Here is a 15,770-nt window from a genome sequence, read left to right as displayed (position 1 = left end):
GGCTGTCAGTGCGACTCGGATCAACACCATTCGATTTCCGGTCAAGGATGTTACAAGCTACAATGTTCATATGTGATAGAGAGCATTCATTGGTTGGTGTGGGTCAAGGACAAAACTGAATATGGTCCCGTTATGCGGGTTATGCTTCAACGGCACAACGCACTGCAGAGAGAAGGCCACAGGGAACCCACGTCGGAGCTCACGTGTGGTGAAATGTACCTTGAATCTCTTCTGGCTCCGTTACTCGGTAAGTAAACAGCGAGCGGTAGTGGCACGCAAAATTTCGAACGATAGGAGCGTTGAGAACGAGTGCGGTTTGTCATCCAGCCATTGGACAGAGTACAACAACAACAACTTTACTGAGAGATGATGAATTGAAAGAGAGGACAGTGTACAAATTCAAATTCAAGAAATGTATTTCATGTTTGTAGTTGTGACATTGTTGTCCGAGTTATTCAGTTCTTAATTCCAGACCGAGATGGTGTAGTGTGGCTCCTGTGAGGCTTCACGTGGAATACATCTGCTGCACAGCTGGTGCATTCCACGCCAAGTGATCTAGCGATGATGCTCCATCATCGCCGATGGTAAAAAAAAATAAAGAAATCAGAGTTCATTGTGGTGGTAGGCCTATACTAAATCCCAAATATTAGCCTCAAACACCGCAGCGTTCCGGCGCGAAAGTGCTCTGAAGTTTGCACTGCGAGTTAAAACCATCTCCCCTACGGAAGCGTGTCGTGAGCTTTCTACTGCACCGGAGAAGCTGAAAAATTAAACGTGTGTCCTAGAAGGACCATGCCACTTACTAATCGAGTCTCAATAGCCTGCTCCAAAGTTTACTATTGAGGGAATTCTGGGAAACACTTAAAAAATTGCCGACTTTGATATTTCTTACAAGAAAAGTTTCCACCTCTAAGAAAACCAAATTTTGCAGGTCTAAAGTCCATTCAGACTACCTTATAATAAAACATTGTGAACTTTCCTCTCAGCGATGTAGCGTAGTATAAAAAACCCGTAAAATCACGGAAATCATTGGAAAGTGCATATTTCAGAGAAAACAGTTTCAAGGGCGACAACAGGCTAGAAAGACGTGCTTCACATAGAGCTCCGCAAAAACGCCTTATTCTTGCGTGGATAAAGAAATAGCAAAGTACCCTTTGTTACACACTTTGTTTTTTTTTTTTTTCGCGGCATACTGACGACGTATGTATAGGCTTCGCAGCGCGGTCACAGAGTATGAATGCAAACAACTCAGGGAAAAGAGGTGCTGACGCCAGGTTTGCATTCGTTAATTTCTGGGCGTTTGAGGCTTACTTGTCTGTGTCGTTCCTAATTGTTGGTCTGCCTCGGCCAAATCTCGTTGTTTACAGAGTATGAGCGCACCTTGCTCCGGTTTACCTCGAAAAACGTAGTATAAAGAACTAATTATTGCAACAGAAATGCCGGAGACTGTTCTCTAAGCGAATTCAGCAAGTATTAAAAATTTGATTTGCCGATTGACCGAAAGAAGTGACAGGGCGCTGACAAGCTGGTCGCCTTTTTCGACTGTCAATTTCTCAAGTCTCAATATCGGGATCGCAGAGCTCCCAAGCACACTTCAAGTTGGCTTCACGCTTCCATTTTCCTCTTTCGGCCCTTGCCAGTGGCGGATCCAGGGAGGGGTGAGCGCCACCCCCAAAACGTCAGTTTATACATTGGACTTCCCTCTCTCCTGTCCTCCACTAAGCGCTTCGACAAAGAAACAGCCCCCCTCCCCCCTCCCCGATCTACCCCTCGCCCTTGCCGTCATACGAATATGAAGCGAAATGATGGCTAGCTAAATGATAGCACCGGTGGGATTCGAACCCACTACATTCAATTCAAGTATGCAAGTGCCCGTTGTGAGGCATAAGTCGTGTGACCTTTACCTTTGACCTGGTGTTTAATGGCCACATCCACTACATCGAGACTTGCACTTGCAACTTGCACTCCGTCTTGGGTTTCTTCTTCCTTCAAGTCTCAGTACTTTTTTTTAAATCTACGTCAGCTATAATGGTGCCCGAATGAGCGAATTCTTCGTAACAGGAGAATTATATGTTTCCGGCAGTTTTAAAACACCATCGTTTGAACTCGACTGATTTGAACATTTGTAATCCGCTCTTCCTGGCTTGGTAAACCGCTTCCTTTTTATCGTGGTTGTCATTTTGTCCTTTTCATCGTGTTTCAACCGGTTCAAAATAGCGGAAAGCGCAATAATTTTCCGCTATTTTGAACTTGTTGAAACACGTCGATCAAATTTAGGCTGTACCAGTACAGCAACTAATATCCACAGGGGTAGGTGATGAATCGCTTCCCTTCATTTGCCGTAGCTTGCTTTACTATAACCTTTACCCAGGAAACAACGAATTAGAGTTACATTCCATTATTGGGATTCTCTGTCCTTCCGGGTTGTTCACGATCGGCACTCGTGTGAAAGCGATTGTTGCACCTTTTACAGCGTTGTGACATTTTTTACAACATCCTATGGGAAGGGTTCCTGGTGACTGTACTGATGGACGGTTGGAGAGGGTCGCAAAAAGCTAGCCTACAGCTGCAATTCAACAACGAAATTTTGACGCTTCATGATCTGTACGGTACAAGTGACTATTTGAGAAACATAACAGCGGCATGAGCAATCAAAAATGAAAGGGAGGCTACGGTCCCCCTTCGGCATACAGAAATGCCCTCACAGTGCCTTGCACGAGCACCTATCATTCTTTTGCTGCGGTCTCCTGTTGTCAGGTTTCTGCGAAGCTGACGTCATTCTCACTAAAAACAACGATATTCCCTGAAGAAAAGGGACTGTTCTTGCTGTAGTGAATTCAGCATAATGTGCATAATTCCTCCTTGGCGTTATTAATATAACGACCTCTTCAGCCTTGTTTCAGCGAGATTTTTCTCGCACGTATTGTAACCCAACTTCACGTTCTATTTAGCACACAAATATGACAAAATAGTTGATGGCCAAATGACAACCACAACAAAAAAAAAAAAAAGAGAGAGAGAGAGCTGTTTTACAAACCAGGGTGAGCAGATAACCGATGACGAAATGCAAGGTGTGCAAGGTTGAGACATACTTATAGGCAATGAAACTTTATAGTCGTATAGTGGCAAGGACGAAAAGAGACAACAGCCGTCAGGTGAACTTGGGACCTCCTGCAGCTCCTACATTGAGACGCTGGAAAAATGTCAGTAGCATATCACCCTTAATGTTGACTTGATTCGCTTAGAGAACAGTCTCCAGCATTCCTTATGCAATAATCTGTTTTAAACTACGTTTTTCTAGGTGACCAGGAGCCAGGTGCGCTCGTATTCGGTGAGCACGCTGCGAATCCTACGTCGCAAGTATGCCGGTGAAAAAAAAATAATGACAATAATTTCTTCAGTTTAACAAAAATACGTTTATTCTAACCTCTTATCCACGAATAAATGATGTATTCTTCTACAGTTCTATGTGGAGCACGTCTTTTACGTTGTTACCGCTGTTGAAAATTTTCCCACTGAGATATGCACTTTTCAAAAAATTCCGTGATTTTGCGAGTTTTCTACTACACCTAAATCGCTAAGAAAAGAGTTCCGGTTCGTCTTTATTAGAAGGTACTCCTCATTGACTTTATACTTGCAAATTTTAATTATGTGAGATTTTGTAGTTAGTTTTATAAACAGAATTCCCCAAATCCTAAACTTTGGCCCGCACTACGGACATTCGGTCAGTAGGTGGCATGGTTCTTCTACAAAACACGTTTCAATTTGGAGCTTCTTCGGTGCAGTAGAACGCTCACGGCACGCTTCCAGTGAGGGTTTGGTTTTGCTCGCAGCGCAGATCCGTGTACGCCAAAGGGAGTCTGGCACTTAATGGGACCTGCCTATACCTGAGCCTCTACCCACTTTTTGGGGTATCTAGCCAATCACTGGTCGAAATACAGTTGTTTATTACTACATCCATCCAGTACTTAGACCTCACCCTTATTTACTGGGTGCCACCATTTTGGAGAAACTCGATTGATTTGGATTGAAATGGATACCACTGGTGACAGACCAAAACGACGGATTTTGCGCCCACTTTTATCAGCGCCATCTGCACTTTAGAGCCCTCTAGTGTCTGAACGGCGGTGGTTTTTGAGGCAAATATTTGGGGTCGTATGCGAATTGGGGAACGAATATTTGATACTGAATTCGTTACAATCGGCGATGGTCGAGCAGGCTCGCTGGATCCATAGCTGGGCGAACTCACTCATGAGGGCCCTCATGAGTGCCCCTCACCCTCACCTCACGCCTTTGAGGTGAGGGTGAGTGAGGGCAAGCCTGCGATCAGGCCAACCGTGAGCAGAGGTGGGCACCCTCACGAGGACGTGCGAGGGTGACGGTCTCCTCACCCTCACCTCACGATATTTGAGGTGAGGTGAGGACCAATTTTTCTTGATGTTTGAGGTGAGGTGAGGTGAGACAAATTTTCAAAAAGTTTTTGAGGTGAGGTGAGGAAAATCTTTAAAAAATTTGAGGTGAGGTGAGGAAATTTTCAATTTTTTTAGGTGAGGTGAAAACTATGGGAAAATTTTTTGAGGGGAGGCGAGGAAAAATTTATGAATGCGCACTTTATGAAAAATTTTCCCGCGCGAACACGGGATATCTTTCTTCTTTCCGCAGCTTCTGTCTCTCATCTGGGCGGGGACTGCCCTCCTCTCTCGCCGCTGATCTGACGCCCGACTTTGCGCGTCATTCGCATGCCCGCAACTGAACCTAAATTTCCGCGCAACTTTTACGGGTATAACAATCGTTCCACGGAGCGTTTTCTATGATTGACTAGGCCAAATGCTCCAGCAAGAAGAAGAAGAAAAAAGAACAACGTTACATTGACTAAGCAATTTCATGAGTTCAATTTCGAAAATGTATTTCAATGGCAAATTGATGAAACTATTTCTATTTGGTGACAAACTAAATGTCCAGAAGCAAGATGTTTACCCCATATTTTTCCGTTAAGCCGTTTCCTTATAATGGTCAAATGACAAGTTTCGTGCCGCACCCTGTATGCACTCACGCTTGAGGTATATGCTTTACATTGGCAGTCACTCAAAGCCAACACGCATCGAATACACAAATAGCTTTAAAAAATTTAGGTGAGGTGATGTGAGGAAAATTTCGAAAAAAAATTGAGCTGGGGTGAGATGAGGAAACTTTCGAAACAAATTTTTAAGGTGAGGTGAGGTGAGAAAAATTTTTCAATAAAAATTAAAGTGAGGTGAGGAAAAATTTTCAAAAAAATTTTGATGTGAGGTGAGGTGAGGAAAATTTCGAAAAACATTTTTGAGGTGAGGTGAGGAAAAATTTTCAATAAAAAATTGACTTGAAGTGAGGTGAGGAAAAATTTTCAAAAAATTGAGGTGAGGTGAGGAAAATTTTCCTCCCAGAAAATTGAGCTGAGGGCGAGGCTAGTGAGGACAAACGCCCACCTCTGTCCGTGAGTGCATTCATGAGGTTCTTACCCTCATGAGGTATCCTGTGAGTGCACTCATGAGGTCTTACCCTCACGAAGTCTCCTGTGACTGCACTCATGAGGTTTTGCCCCTCATGAGACCTCCTGTGAGTGCACTCATGAGGGATGCACTCATGAGGGGAGCACTCATGAGGGGCGCCAGCTCTGTGTGAGTGAAGTCACTGGTGAGGCCTGAGGGGTGTGAGGTCAGTATGAGTGCATTCAGAAATGAGGTTAAATGACGCTTACGAAACGTGGGCAAATTATGAAGGCACTACTGATATGGTTCCAGCGATCCAGCTACCGGCAGGGTGCACTTTAAAGGGCTGGTGTTTCCGTTTTTAGCAATTTCGTCTACGTCGAGCTGGGAACACAGCCAAGCGTCCTGAGCTGACAGATTAGTTGGTGATATGGTTCCAGCGACCCAACTACACCCAGTGTGCACTTTAAAGGGCTGGTGTGCCCGTTTTTAGCAATTTCGTCTACGTCGCGCTGGGAACACAGCCAAGCGTCCTGCGCTGATGGATTACTTGGTGATATAGTTCCAGCGACAGAACTACACGCAGTATGCACTGTAAAGGGCTGGTGCACCTGTTTTTACCAATTTCGTCTACGTCGCGCTTGGAAGACAGCAAAGCGTCCTGAGCTGACTGATTACTTGGTGATAGGGTTCCAGCGACACAACTACACGCAGTGTGCACTTTAAAGGGCTGGTGTGCCCGTTTTTAGCAATTTCGTCTATGTCGCGCTGGGAACAGAGCAAAGCGTCCTGAGCTGACTGATTTACTTGATGATATGGTTCCATCGACCCAACTACACGCAATGTGCACTTTAAAGGGCTGGTGTGCCCCGTTTTTAGCAATTTCGTCTATGTCGCGCTGGGAACAGAGCAAAGCGTCCTCAGTTGACTGATTACTTGGTGATATGGTTCCAGCGACCATAGCTGGCCGAACTCACTCATGAGGGCCCTCATGAGTGCCCCTCACCCTCACCTCACGCCTTTGAGGTGAGGGTGAGTGAGGGCAAGCCCGCGATCAGGCCATCCGTGAGTGCACTCATGAGGTTCTTACCCTCATGAGGTCTCCCTGTGAGTGCACTCATGAGGTTTTGCCCCTCATGAGACCTCCTGTGAGTGCACTCATGAGGTCTGAGGGGCTAAGGTCTGTGTGAGTGAAGTCACTGGTGAGGCCTGAGGGGTGTGAGGTCAGTATGAGTGCATTCAGAAATGAGGTCAAATGACGCTTACGAGACGTGGGCAAATCATGAAGGCACTAGTTATATGGTTCCAGCGATCCAGCTACCGACAGGGTGCACTTCAAAGGGCTGGTGTTCCCGTTTTTAGCAATTTCGTCTACGTCGCGCTGAGAACACAGCCAAGCGTCCTGAGCTCACGGATTAGTTGGTGATATGGTTCCAGCGACCCAACTACACGCAGTGTGCACTTTAAAGGGCTGGTGCACCCATTTTTAGCAATTTCGTCTATGTCGCGCTGGGAACACAGCCAAGAGTCCTGAGCTGACGGCTTAGTTGGTGATGTCGTTCCAGCGACCCAACTACACGCAGTGTGCACTTTAAAGGGCTGGTGCACCCGTTTTTAGCAATTTCGTCTAAGTCGCGCTGGGAACACAGCCAAGCGTCCTGAGCTGACGGATTATTTGGTGATGTGGTTCCAGCGACCCAACTACACGCAGTGTGCACTTTAAAGGGCTGGTGCACCCGTTTTTAGCAATTTCGTCTACATCGCGCTGGGAACACAGCCAAGCGTCCTGAGCTGACGGATTAGTTGGTGATGTGGTTCCAGCGACCCAACTACACGCAGTGTGCACTTTAAAGGGCTGGTGCACCCGTTTTTAGCAATTTCGTCTACGTCGCGATGGGAACAGAGCCAAGCGTCCTGAGCGGAGGGATTAGTTGGTGATGTGGTTCCAGCGACCCAGCTACACGCAGTGTGCACTTTAAAGGGCTGATGTGCCCGTTTTTAGCAATTTCGTCTATGCCGCGCTGGGAACAGTGCAAAGCGTCCTTAGCTGACTGATCACTTGGTGATATGGTTCCATCGTCCCACCTACGCGCAGTGTGCACTTTAAATGGCTGGTGTGCCCGTTTTTAGCAACTTCGTCTATGTCGCGCCGGGAACAGAGCCAAGCGCCCTGATCCGACGGATTAGTTGGTGATGTGGTTCCAGCGACCCAACTACACGCAGTGTGCACTTTAAAGGGCTGGTGCGCCCGTTTTTAGCAATTTAGTCTATGTCGCGCTGGGAACACAGCAAACCGCCTTGGCTAACTGATTACTTGGTGACATGGTTCCGGCCACCCAACTACCGGCAGGGTGCACTTTAAAGGGCTGGTGTGCCCGCTTTTAACAATTTGGTCTACGTCGCGCTGGGAACACTGCATATCGTCCTGAGCTGACTGATTACTTGGAGATATGGTTCCATCGACCAATATACAGGCAGGGTGCACTTTAAAGGTCTGATGTGCACTTTTTTACATTTAGTCTGTGTTCTCAGCGAGACGTAGACGAAATTGCAAAAAACCGGCACACCAGCCCTTCAAAGTGCACCCTGCCGGTAGTTGGGTCACTGGAACCATATCATCAAGTAATCAGTCAGCTCAGGACGCTTTGCTGTGTTCCCAGCACGACGTAGACGAAATTGCTAAATACGTGCACACCAACCCTTTAAATTGCACACAGCCGGTAGTTGTGTCGCTGGAACCATATCATCAATGCCTTCAGAATTTAATTTGCGCACGTCTGGTATGCGTCATTTGACCCCATTTCTGAATGCCCTCATACTGACCTCACACACCTCATGCCTCACAAGTGACTTCACTTGTAGAGGAGGTGGTCTTCCTCTACATGAGTCCTGACCGGCGATGATGGAATGTCCCAGCGGGCAAATGGTCGTGGCCTCACGCTAGGACGGTGCCGGTAGAACTGCCGTGCTAGCGCCGTAGCGCGTGGCAGCAGAGGCACGTCTTCGTCATCACACACGGGCCGCCACATCACTCCCCCCCTCAGACGCGGAGCGGTGTAGAGCTAGCAGTTGGGGTCTGCGTCGATACATGAAGAGGAGGAAGACGGGCGACACGTAGTACAGGGACGACTTGTTCAGAAATCGCAGTAGCAGCAGAGTGGTTGGTGCGGGCAAGCGCTGACCGGGCGGGTTCCAGGGGCGGTGTGAGGGCAGGTATGCCGAAGTAATTCAGAGAGGGGCGACAGAACCGCGACCGGTTCGTGAGCGCTGGGCTCGTAGTGTTGTCGCCAAGGAGACTGCGGGGAGGACCATCGTGAAGCACGGGGAGACCGGGAGTAAAACTCACTGTGGCCTCCGTGCGTGTCCCCGGTGGAACGTTGGTCCCAGAGCCTCTTGACCGCATGTGGACGAGCTGCCAGTGTCTTGTATGGAAGCCTGGTGGGAAGGCGAGGCGGGCAGGGTTCTTGGACCGCAAGCGTAGCAGATGCGGGTGGGGCGGTCGACAGCGGCGTACCGCGACCGGTACAGGAGCGTGATGCTCGGGAAGGTGCCGCTGGTGGAAGCCCGAGGAGTGCCATCACGAAGCGTGTGGCGACGTGACGTGGAGTGTGGGACCATTGCGACGTGAGCTGGGTAGATGGGTACAACGACGGTGTTTCGCGGCCGTGCGTTGCGATGAGTGGGGCCGCGTTGAGTTGACGTCGTCGCCTAGCGGTTCCTCGGTAGAACGTTGCACCGTACCTTCGGAGGTGGGCTTGCACTAATTTGGGATGGTGCTTGGCCGAATTATGCCGAACATGGTGTTCGTTGTTCGGTTCACCAAATGTAGAGGAGGTGGTCTTCCTCTACATGAGTCCTGACCGGCGATGATGGAATGTCCCAGCGGGCAAATGGTCGCGGCCTCACGCTAGGACGGTGCCGGTAGAACTGCCGTGCTAGCGCCGTAGCGCGTGGCAGCAGAGGCACGTCTTCGTCATCACACACGGGCCGCCACACACTCACAGAGACCTGGCGCCCCTCAGACCTCATGAGATCACTCACAGGAGAACTTATGAGGGTAAGACTGATTGGTGAGGGCTTTCGTTTGTGAGTGCCGTGAGGGCGAGTGAGGGCATGTGCCCGTGAGGGCCGTGAGGGTGAGGGCAAGTGAGAGCATGTGCCCATGAGGGCGAGTGAGGGCCTGTGCTCGTGAGGGCGGTGAGGGTGAGGGCGAGTGAGGGCATGTGGCCGTGAGGGCCGTGAGGGTGAGTGCGAGTGAGGTTTCACCAAAATGCCCACCTATGGCTGGATCACTTGGCGTGGAATGCACGACCTGGCAAACTGCTCCGTTCCCCCGCGCAGTGTATTAGTGCAAATATCCTGGAGGGGATATCAAGTTATTGGAACTAGCTTAACGCGCAAAGATGGGCAAGTTGGTAAGACGACATGTCGATAAGCGAGCAAAAAGACACGAACAACACAGGACGAGCTCGTCCTGTGCTGTTCGTCTTTTTGCTTCCTCATCGACACATTCGGACTACCGCTGCCAAAATCAGCAGCACTCTTTTTAGTTAGTGCAACTGCTACGGGGACGAGGAGAAGTAACCTGAATCTTACCGCACATTAAAAAATGCAGGAGGTAGAAGAACCATGCAAAAAAAAGTTAAAATAAAAAAAAGCGGACACGAGACTAGCGATCCCTACCTAGAAAGTTTGAAATGGACTACCGGATCCCTAAACGTGTATATGTGATCGATACGGTAATGCAGGAAGGAAAAAAATGCCGACCTACAGCCTGGGCACACAGAGGGACGAGCGACACACAACACAAGAATCGTGGCATCGTACCTAGAATCGCGGCACATACGAAGAGAGCCTGCCGCTTGCACCGCAAACCGTGGCCGTGGCCCACTTCCTGACGTGTACAAAGACGACTGTTTTTCGGTAAACTCATTCCCTTCCTGGGCTGCACTGGTGATGTCTCCCGTATTGGAGATGAAACTTCTGCTTAAATTGGTGTATATGTCGGTGTTGGTGTTGGTGTAAGTCGGAATTATTTTTTCGTTCCTGCATTATGATTCCCAGTTTTTGGATCTCCGACTCGTAAATGTTCGGCAAACGACTTGCTTTCTCAAAACCTCTATGTTCGTGGTCGCAGAGAGAGCATCAGGAATCGAGCGAGCGGTAATTACCCTGTTTGGCCGTTCATCACTGGGCAGCGAAAGGAAAACCGAAAAGCGTTCCATAAGGCTGTCGTCCAAATGTTGGCTCTTGAAAATTGCCAAGACATATTGGGAAGCTGCGGCACCGGCTGCTGTCCCCGCTAAGTGAGCATTCTTCGACAGTTCTCTGCAAAGCAACACTGTGGGTCAAAGACAAAAGTGCAGACGGCTGAAATGCTACTTTGACTTTACATTTCATAACCAAGAATACCTTCAGGTCATGGGCTGTATCTAAGCATTTCGAAACGTTAGGCGTAAAAAGCGTTAGGAACACAAATTCATAAAGTATCACTGGTGCTCCTTTAATTGAAGTCCTAGTATACAATTTTCGTGCATATTGGTAGTGAACGCGGAACATCTTCACGTTATCCCCAAATGCGCATAATAGAGGACGTGTTTTTATCCACACAATGTTGTCCTCCTGGCGTGGGTTGGCCATGAAATGCAGGATCAAGTGGTTCTTTGTTTGCAAGGGCGGTGACGCGCCGGCAGAAAGGGTATTCTGTTTTATTTGTAATTTGGTCGGGTCAGTCTCTTGAGGTGGTGGAATATAAATGTCAATATCGTGCTTATAGGCAAGGTTAGCGCACTCTTCTCTGAAACCATATCGATGAAACATTATGCAAGGAATGAGAATCATGCGTGGTGTGTGCGTTCGTAAGGCGAATATAGGGAATGCAGGGTCGGAAGGACATACGACATAAATCCGGTCGTTCGGCGTTTCGACACTCTCCATTTTGCCTTTCGTCAAAGACAACTCCTAAACATCGTTTCCTCTGGCGAAACACGGTACGTTACGATGCGAGAAGACAGCTGCATGACAGCCGCATCCGCCATACAGAGAACCTGTACACGCAGAGTGAACCACACGGTGATGTAAATATGGGACTCTGCGTGAAAGAGGTGCCAGTGTTTTCATGGTATGTTGACGCTTCAAGGAGAAAGAAACACGGCTGGTTGCCGTGCTTCTTTTCCATTAGCCACTGCGCATTCGCGATTTCTGCGCTCTGCGTAAAATTCAGGGTCCTTGGGAAACGCTCCTATACAGCGTTTTCCCGTGCACGCCGCCATATTGAAAGCCCAACGCCGTCGAGCCGGGGGAGTATACGTTGAAAACTGTTTACTCCCCAAGCAAGACAGAAAGCGCACGTGTCGTGTGCTTCCTCCCTGGTATCGTTTTCCAGCTTTCTGGCTTGAGTGGTAAACAGAGGCCGAAAATGCGCTGGGTGTGAGGCTGGCTGGGAAACGGCCCATACGAACGGAAAATCGGTCCTTGCGTTCTCTTTTTTTTTTTAGTGCAAGATACACAGCGTTTTAAGCTGTGAAATACGCAATATGAGGGTCATCCTTCAAGCCGTACCCGTGCTACATCAACAAATAGGCCAGAGGCACACACATTCACATTCACATTAATGTCACAACAGATAATCTAGCAAGGTCCTCTGGGAATTGTAAGCCGATGACAGTACTAAGTCGCAGATATATACCCTCACAAGGCTGAACGTGTAGGGGCAGATGTGAAGAGGGTATTGTAGCTCTTTCCCGCTTCTGCTCAAGAGATCCATCGAGTCAAGAAATCCAACCGGTAACGTGACAGGCGAGTCAAGAGATCCACCCAGTCATAGCCTCATACTGGTCAGAACCCCGACAAAAAAGAAAGTATCCCTTGCCATGTTCATTGCAGAACGATTGCGCTGTACGTAGTATTAAGTTAGGAAGTAATATGCCCGGCAACAGTGAAGACTTTTCGGTGTTTTCTGTCTTCTTAGCTTACACACACACAAAAAACTAAGCGAGAAAATCTTGAGGTTGTGCTGTGGGTTACGGCGGAAAGTCCCCTTTATTTTTATTGGCCTTCACCAGTGATGGGCAAAGTACCTCAAAATTATACTTAAAGTAAAGTATCAAGTACCTGGCATCATTAGTACTTCAAGTACTGTACAAAGTACTGAATTCCAAATGTACTTCAAGTAAAGTACAATGTACTAGGCAAAGTACCTCAAGTACTCATCAAGTACATAGCCAATTTAATCTGTATGACTTTGCGTTTCACTGTTTAGTATCTGTGTCTTGCTTTTTGGCAAAACTTTATAGAGAGTATTCTTGACAAATGGTTTGTAGCCATAAAGTCCTAGGTTAAGTACTAACCCGTGAATATAAACTTAATCAGATGTTATACTTTGCTGTTACATGTAGAGAGGTTAACAGTGAGCTGTGCTGTGATTATGCAAAATAGTATTATACCCGGACTGATCCAAGATCACCCGCCTATTATAGTGTGGTGTTCCGGTACTAATCTTTTATAACACGCTAGGAAATTTCAAAGGAAAAAAGTACAAGCCAACAGATCGAGATTATATATTTCTGCGCATTCCTTGCTGCTTTTTGAAATACAACATGTTGAGAAAAAGAATATGAAGAAAGTAAAAAGGATGAAGCACAGTGTAAGCCTTCATTTATATATGATTGTGATCTGCAGCAATGTAATTCATGTGACCAATTAAAAAATGTAAAAATGAAAGCATGTGTGTCTTTCAGAGTGTTCATCATGTAATGCAATCACACATATAATGTGATATAAAATAATTATTAACTGCCAATGAAGGAAAAACATAGAACCCTCCATTGGGAGAACTGAAATGACAACGGAGCAAGTCATTGTGCTGCCGGTTGCAGTGTCATAATGTGTGCGTGTCTTTGCATTCCATTCGTTTTACATAATCGCGTCATAAGCGTCGATACTTTTTCGACATTTCAAGCCTCTCAACAACAGATTTGCTTCAACAAATATGCTATTTAAAAGCACAAAGCACTCTTGGTACTGCATCCCACTAAAAGCGCTAAAATGACGGCAAGAAGACGAAAACTCAGAGATAGCCCTATCTGTGTGTTTTCGTCTTCTTGTTGTCATTTTAGCGCAATTAGTAGGGTGCATCTTTGATACTCTATTGTGAGTTTTTCTCTGGAGACTAATTTTTGGTACTTGATTGGAAAGTACTCGGAAAAAGTACTTGAAGTACGGTACTAAGTACATGATTTAAAATGTACTTAAAATAAAGTACAAGTACACAGAAATGTACTTAAAGTACTACTTGAGTACTTGTACTGCCCATCACTGGCCCCCACCCTTATCAGGTTATTATATTATTTTATTGACAGATGACACTTGCGTGAAAATACTGTCTGGCTGTGCTTTCCAGTCAACATTGACCTCTAACGTTCATTGACCTCAACTCCAAAATGCAGGGTATACTGCTGGACTCAGAGTTGTCTTTGTACTTTTGTGTTGATTGGCCTCAGCCGTCCCGACGTTATGCTAGAACTGAAGCTTGTTACCAATAATAATGGGCCCAGCCGAAAAGTGCCTTGTCTTTGTCCCTTTGTGGACGGCGGGAAAAATTAAGGGAAAACTTGATAGAGGGGAAAAAAGAAAATGCAGACGTTCGGGCATATGAAGCTATCTTTCGTACCTTGAGAGAGTTCATGATCAGACTGTTCGGCCATGTAGATCGTCTGTCCACAACAGCGACATGGCTCTTCGACTACGCGCCTGCTGTGATACGAGTCGTAATCAACGTGTTTGAAACAGCAGCCGGCCCACCAACGTGAGTGTACATAGCCCACGCTAACTCTAGAAATAATCTCTAACACAAAGCGCTGTCAAAAAAAGAAAAAAAAAAGGAGAGCCCTGGAGGGGCCCGCAATCATCCCCAGGACAATCCCACGGACCTCGTCGTGCTCCGGTTTTCGGGTGAGCAGGAGTCCATGCACTGCTCTAGTTGCTATCCTTTCAAGAAGGTAACTTGTGTGTCATCTGTGTTTCCTTATTTGATTTGAGGAGGAGGAAAAGCATGAACAAGGAAAACGGAAAAGGAAAACTTTATGCGCTGAACTATTTCACGTAGACGTGGGAAATTTTCGAAATGACCTCAAAGTGCCCTCATGCCGAGTAGACTGTTGGACTGCGTAAGGAGAGTCACCCTTCTTTGAAAAGATGGCTAAGAAGCAAGCGAGCTGGTGAGGTTGCTACATAATGTAAAACCCCGAGACTACACAAAGGAACAGACACAACACAAAGTCTAAAAAATGTGAGACTTCGTGTTGTGTCTGTCCCTTCGTATACCCTAGTCTCGGGTTTTACATCATGCACCCCTCTCTGTCGCCAGGGGGTTGGTAACTCACGATGCCAAGGCAGTCCCGACACAAAAGGAAACCAACTTCGCCAACTATACATCAAGGAACGACGTTTCTTGCTGAGCTCTTGGCACACTGGAACCCCCAAAAGGGGAGTGTTTTAGATAAATGTGCTCGAAATACCGCCATGTTATGTTTTTCGGGTCTTCAGGAAGCATAGCTAGCATGCACACAGCGGCGCAAAGCTTACAGGCTAAGGTTTTCATATCGAAAAGTGGTGCCTTTGCGTTGCTCGGTTGTAGCGCCAGTAAATCGAAATAGAGTTTTACAGCTTTTTTTTCCTGCACAATTTTTACAATGAAAAGCTTTGAGAGCATAGTCGTTTCTGCAGTAACGTTGTACGGCCAGACGGACATCCTCTCGAAGATAGTATATGTTACTACAAGGTGACTGATTAGCTGAACATAATTCTTTAATTCGGATATTTCGGGCAAAAGCGCGATGACACAATATAGTCCTAGTCCTAACTGAAAGCCACTGTGTTTTCGAGAAATCCTGCGTTGAAATGTCTATCGCGGAATTTTGCTATGTCAGCACCCTGTACGAGGAAATAGAGAAATCAAAATAGCACATTGTAAACATACTCTGCCGGTAAAGGTAAAAGGTCATTGTCGTAAAACAAAGCTGTATGTATGTTCATTTTTTCGCCCGTTTACATATGGCACGCTGACACTGATGCTTGCCGGCCGCGCGAGGTTTGGGGGGGCAGGTTTGGGGCCTCATGCTGTTTTCGAAAAGTAGCTTGCGAACGCAAAAACTAAAGCGCATTTAGGGTTCCGGACATGCGCAGTGAGGACGACGTAACTTCTTTGGGGTACCAGAGCCTTTGGGTCTCATCTGTTCTAAAGCTCTTAAGGCTCTGTTTGCATAAATACGGAAGAAACGCGCCGTCTCCACTTATTGACTT

General features: G+C 47.0%; 1 protein-coding gene across 2 annotated transcripts in view; it reads right to left on the bottom strand.

The window, feature by feature from the left end:
• LOC135366605 (N-acetylated-alpha-linked acidic dipeptidase 2-like) overlaps nt 1-15,770 on the bottom strand; it is a 144,790-nt gene that overhangs the window by 113,718 nt on the left and 15,302 nt on the right. For both annotated transcript variants that reach the window (XM_064599389.1, XM_064599397.1), the window contains one exon: nt 10,640-10,796. In XM_064599389.1, coding sequence (XP_064455459.1) covers nt 10,640-10,796 — 157 coding nt within the window. The remainder of the gene's footprint in view (nt 1-10,639; nt 10,797-15,770) is intronic.

The sequence above is a fragment of the Ornithodoros turicata genome, chromosome 1 (assembly GCF_037126465.1).
Source record: "Ornithodoros turicata isolate Travis chromosome 1, ASM3712646v1, whole genome shotgun sequence".
NCBI classification, from domain to species: domain Eukaryota; kingdom Metazoa; phylum Arthropoda; class Arachnida; order Ixodida; family Argasidae; genus Ornithodoros; species Ornithodoros turicata.
This window is presented reverse-complemented; position numbering and strand designations above follow the sequence as displayed.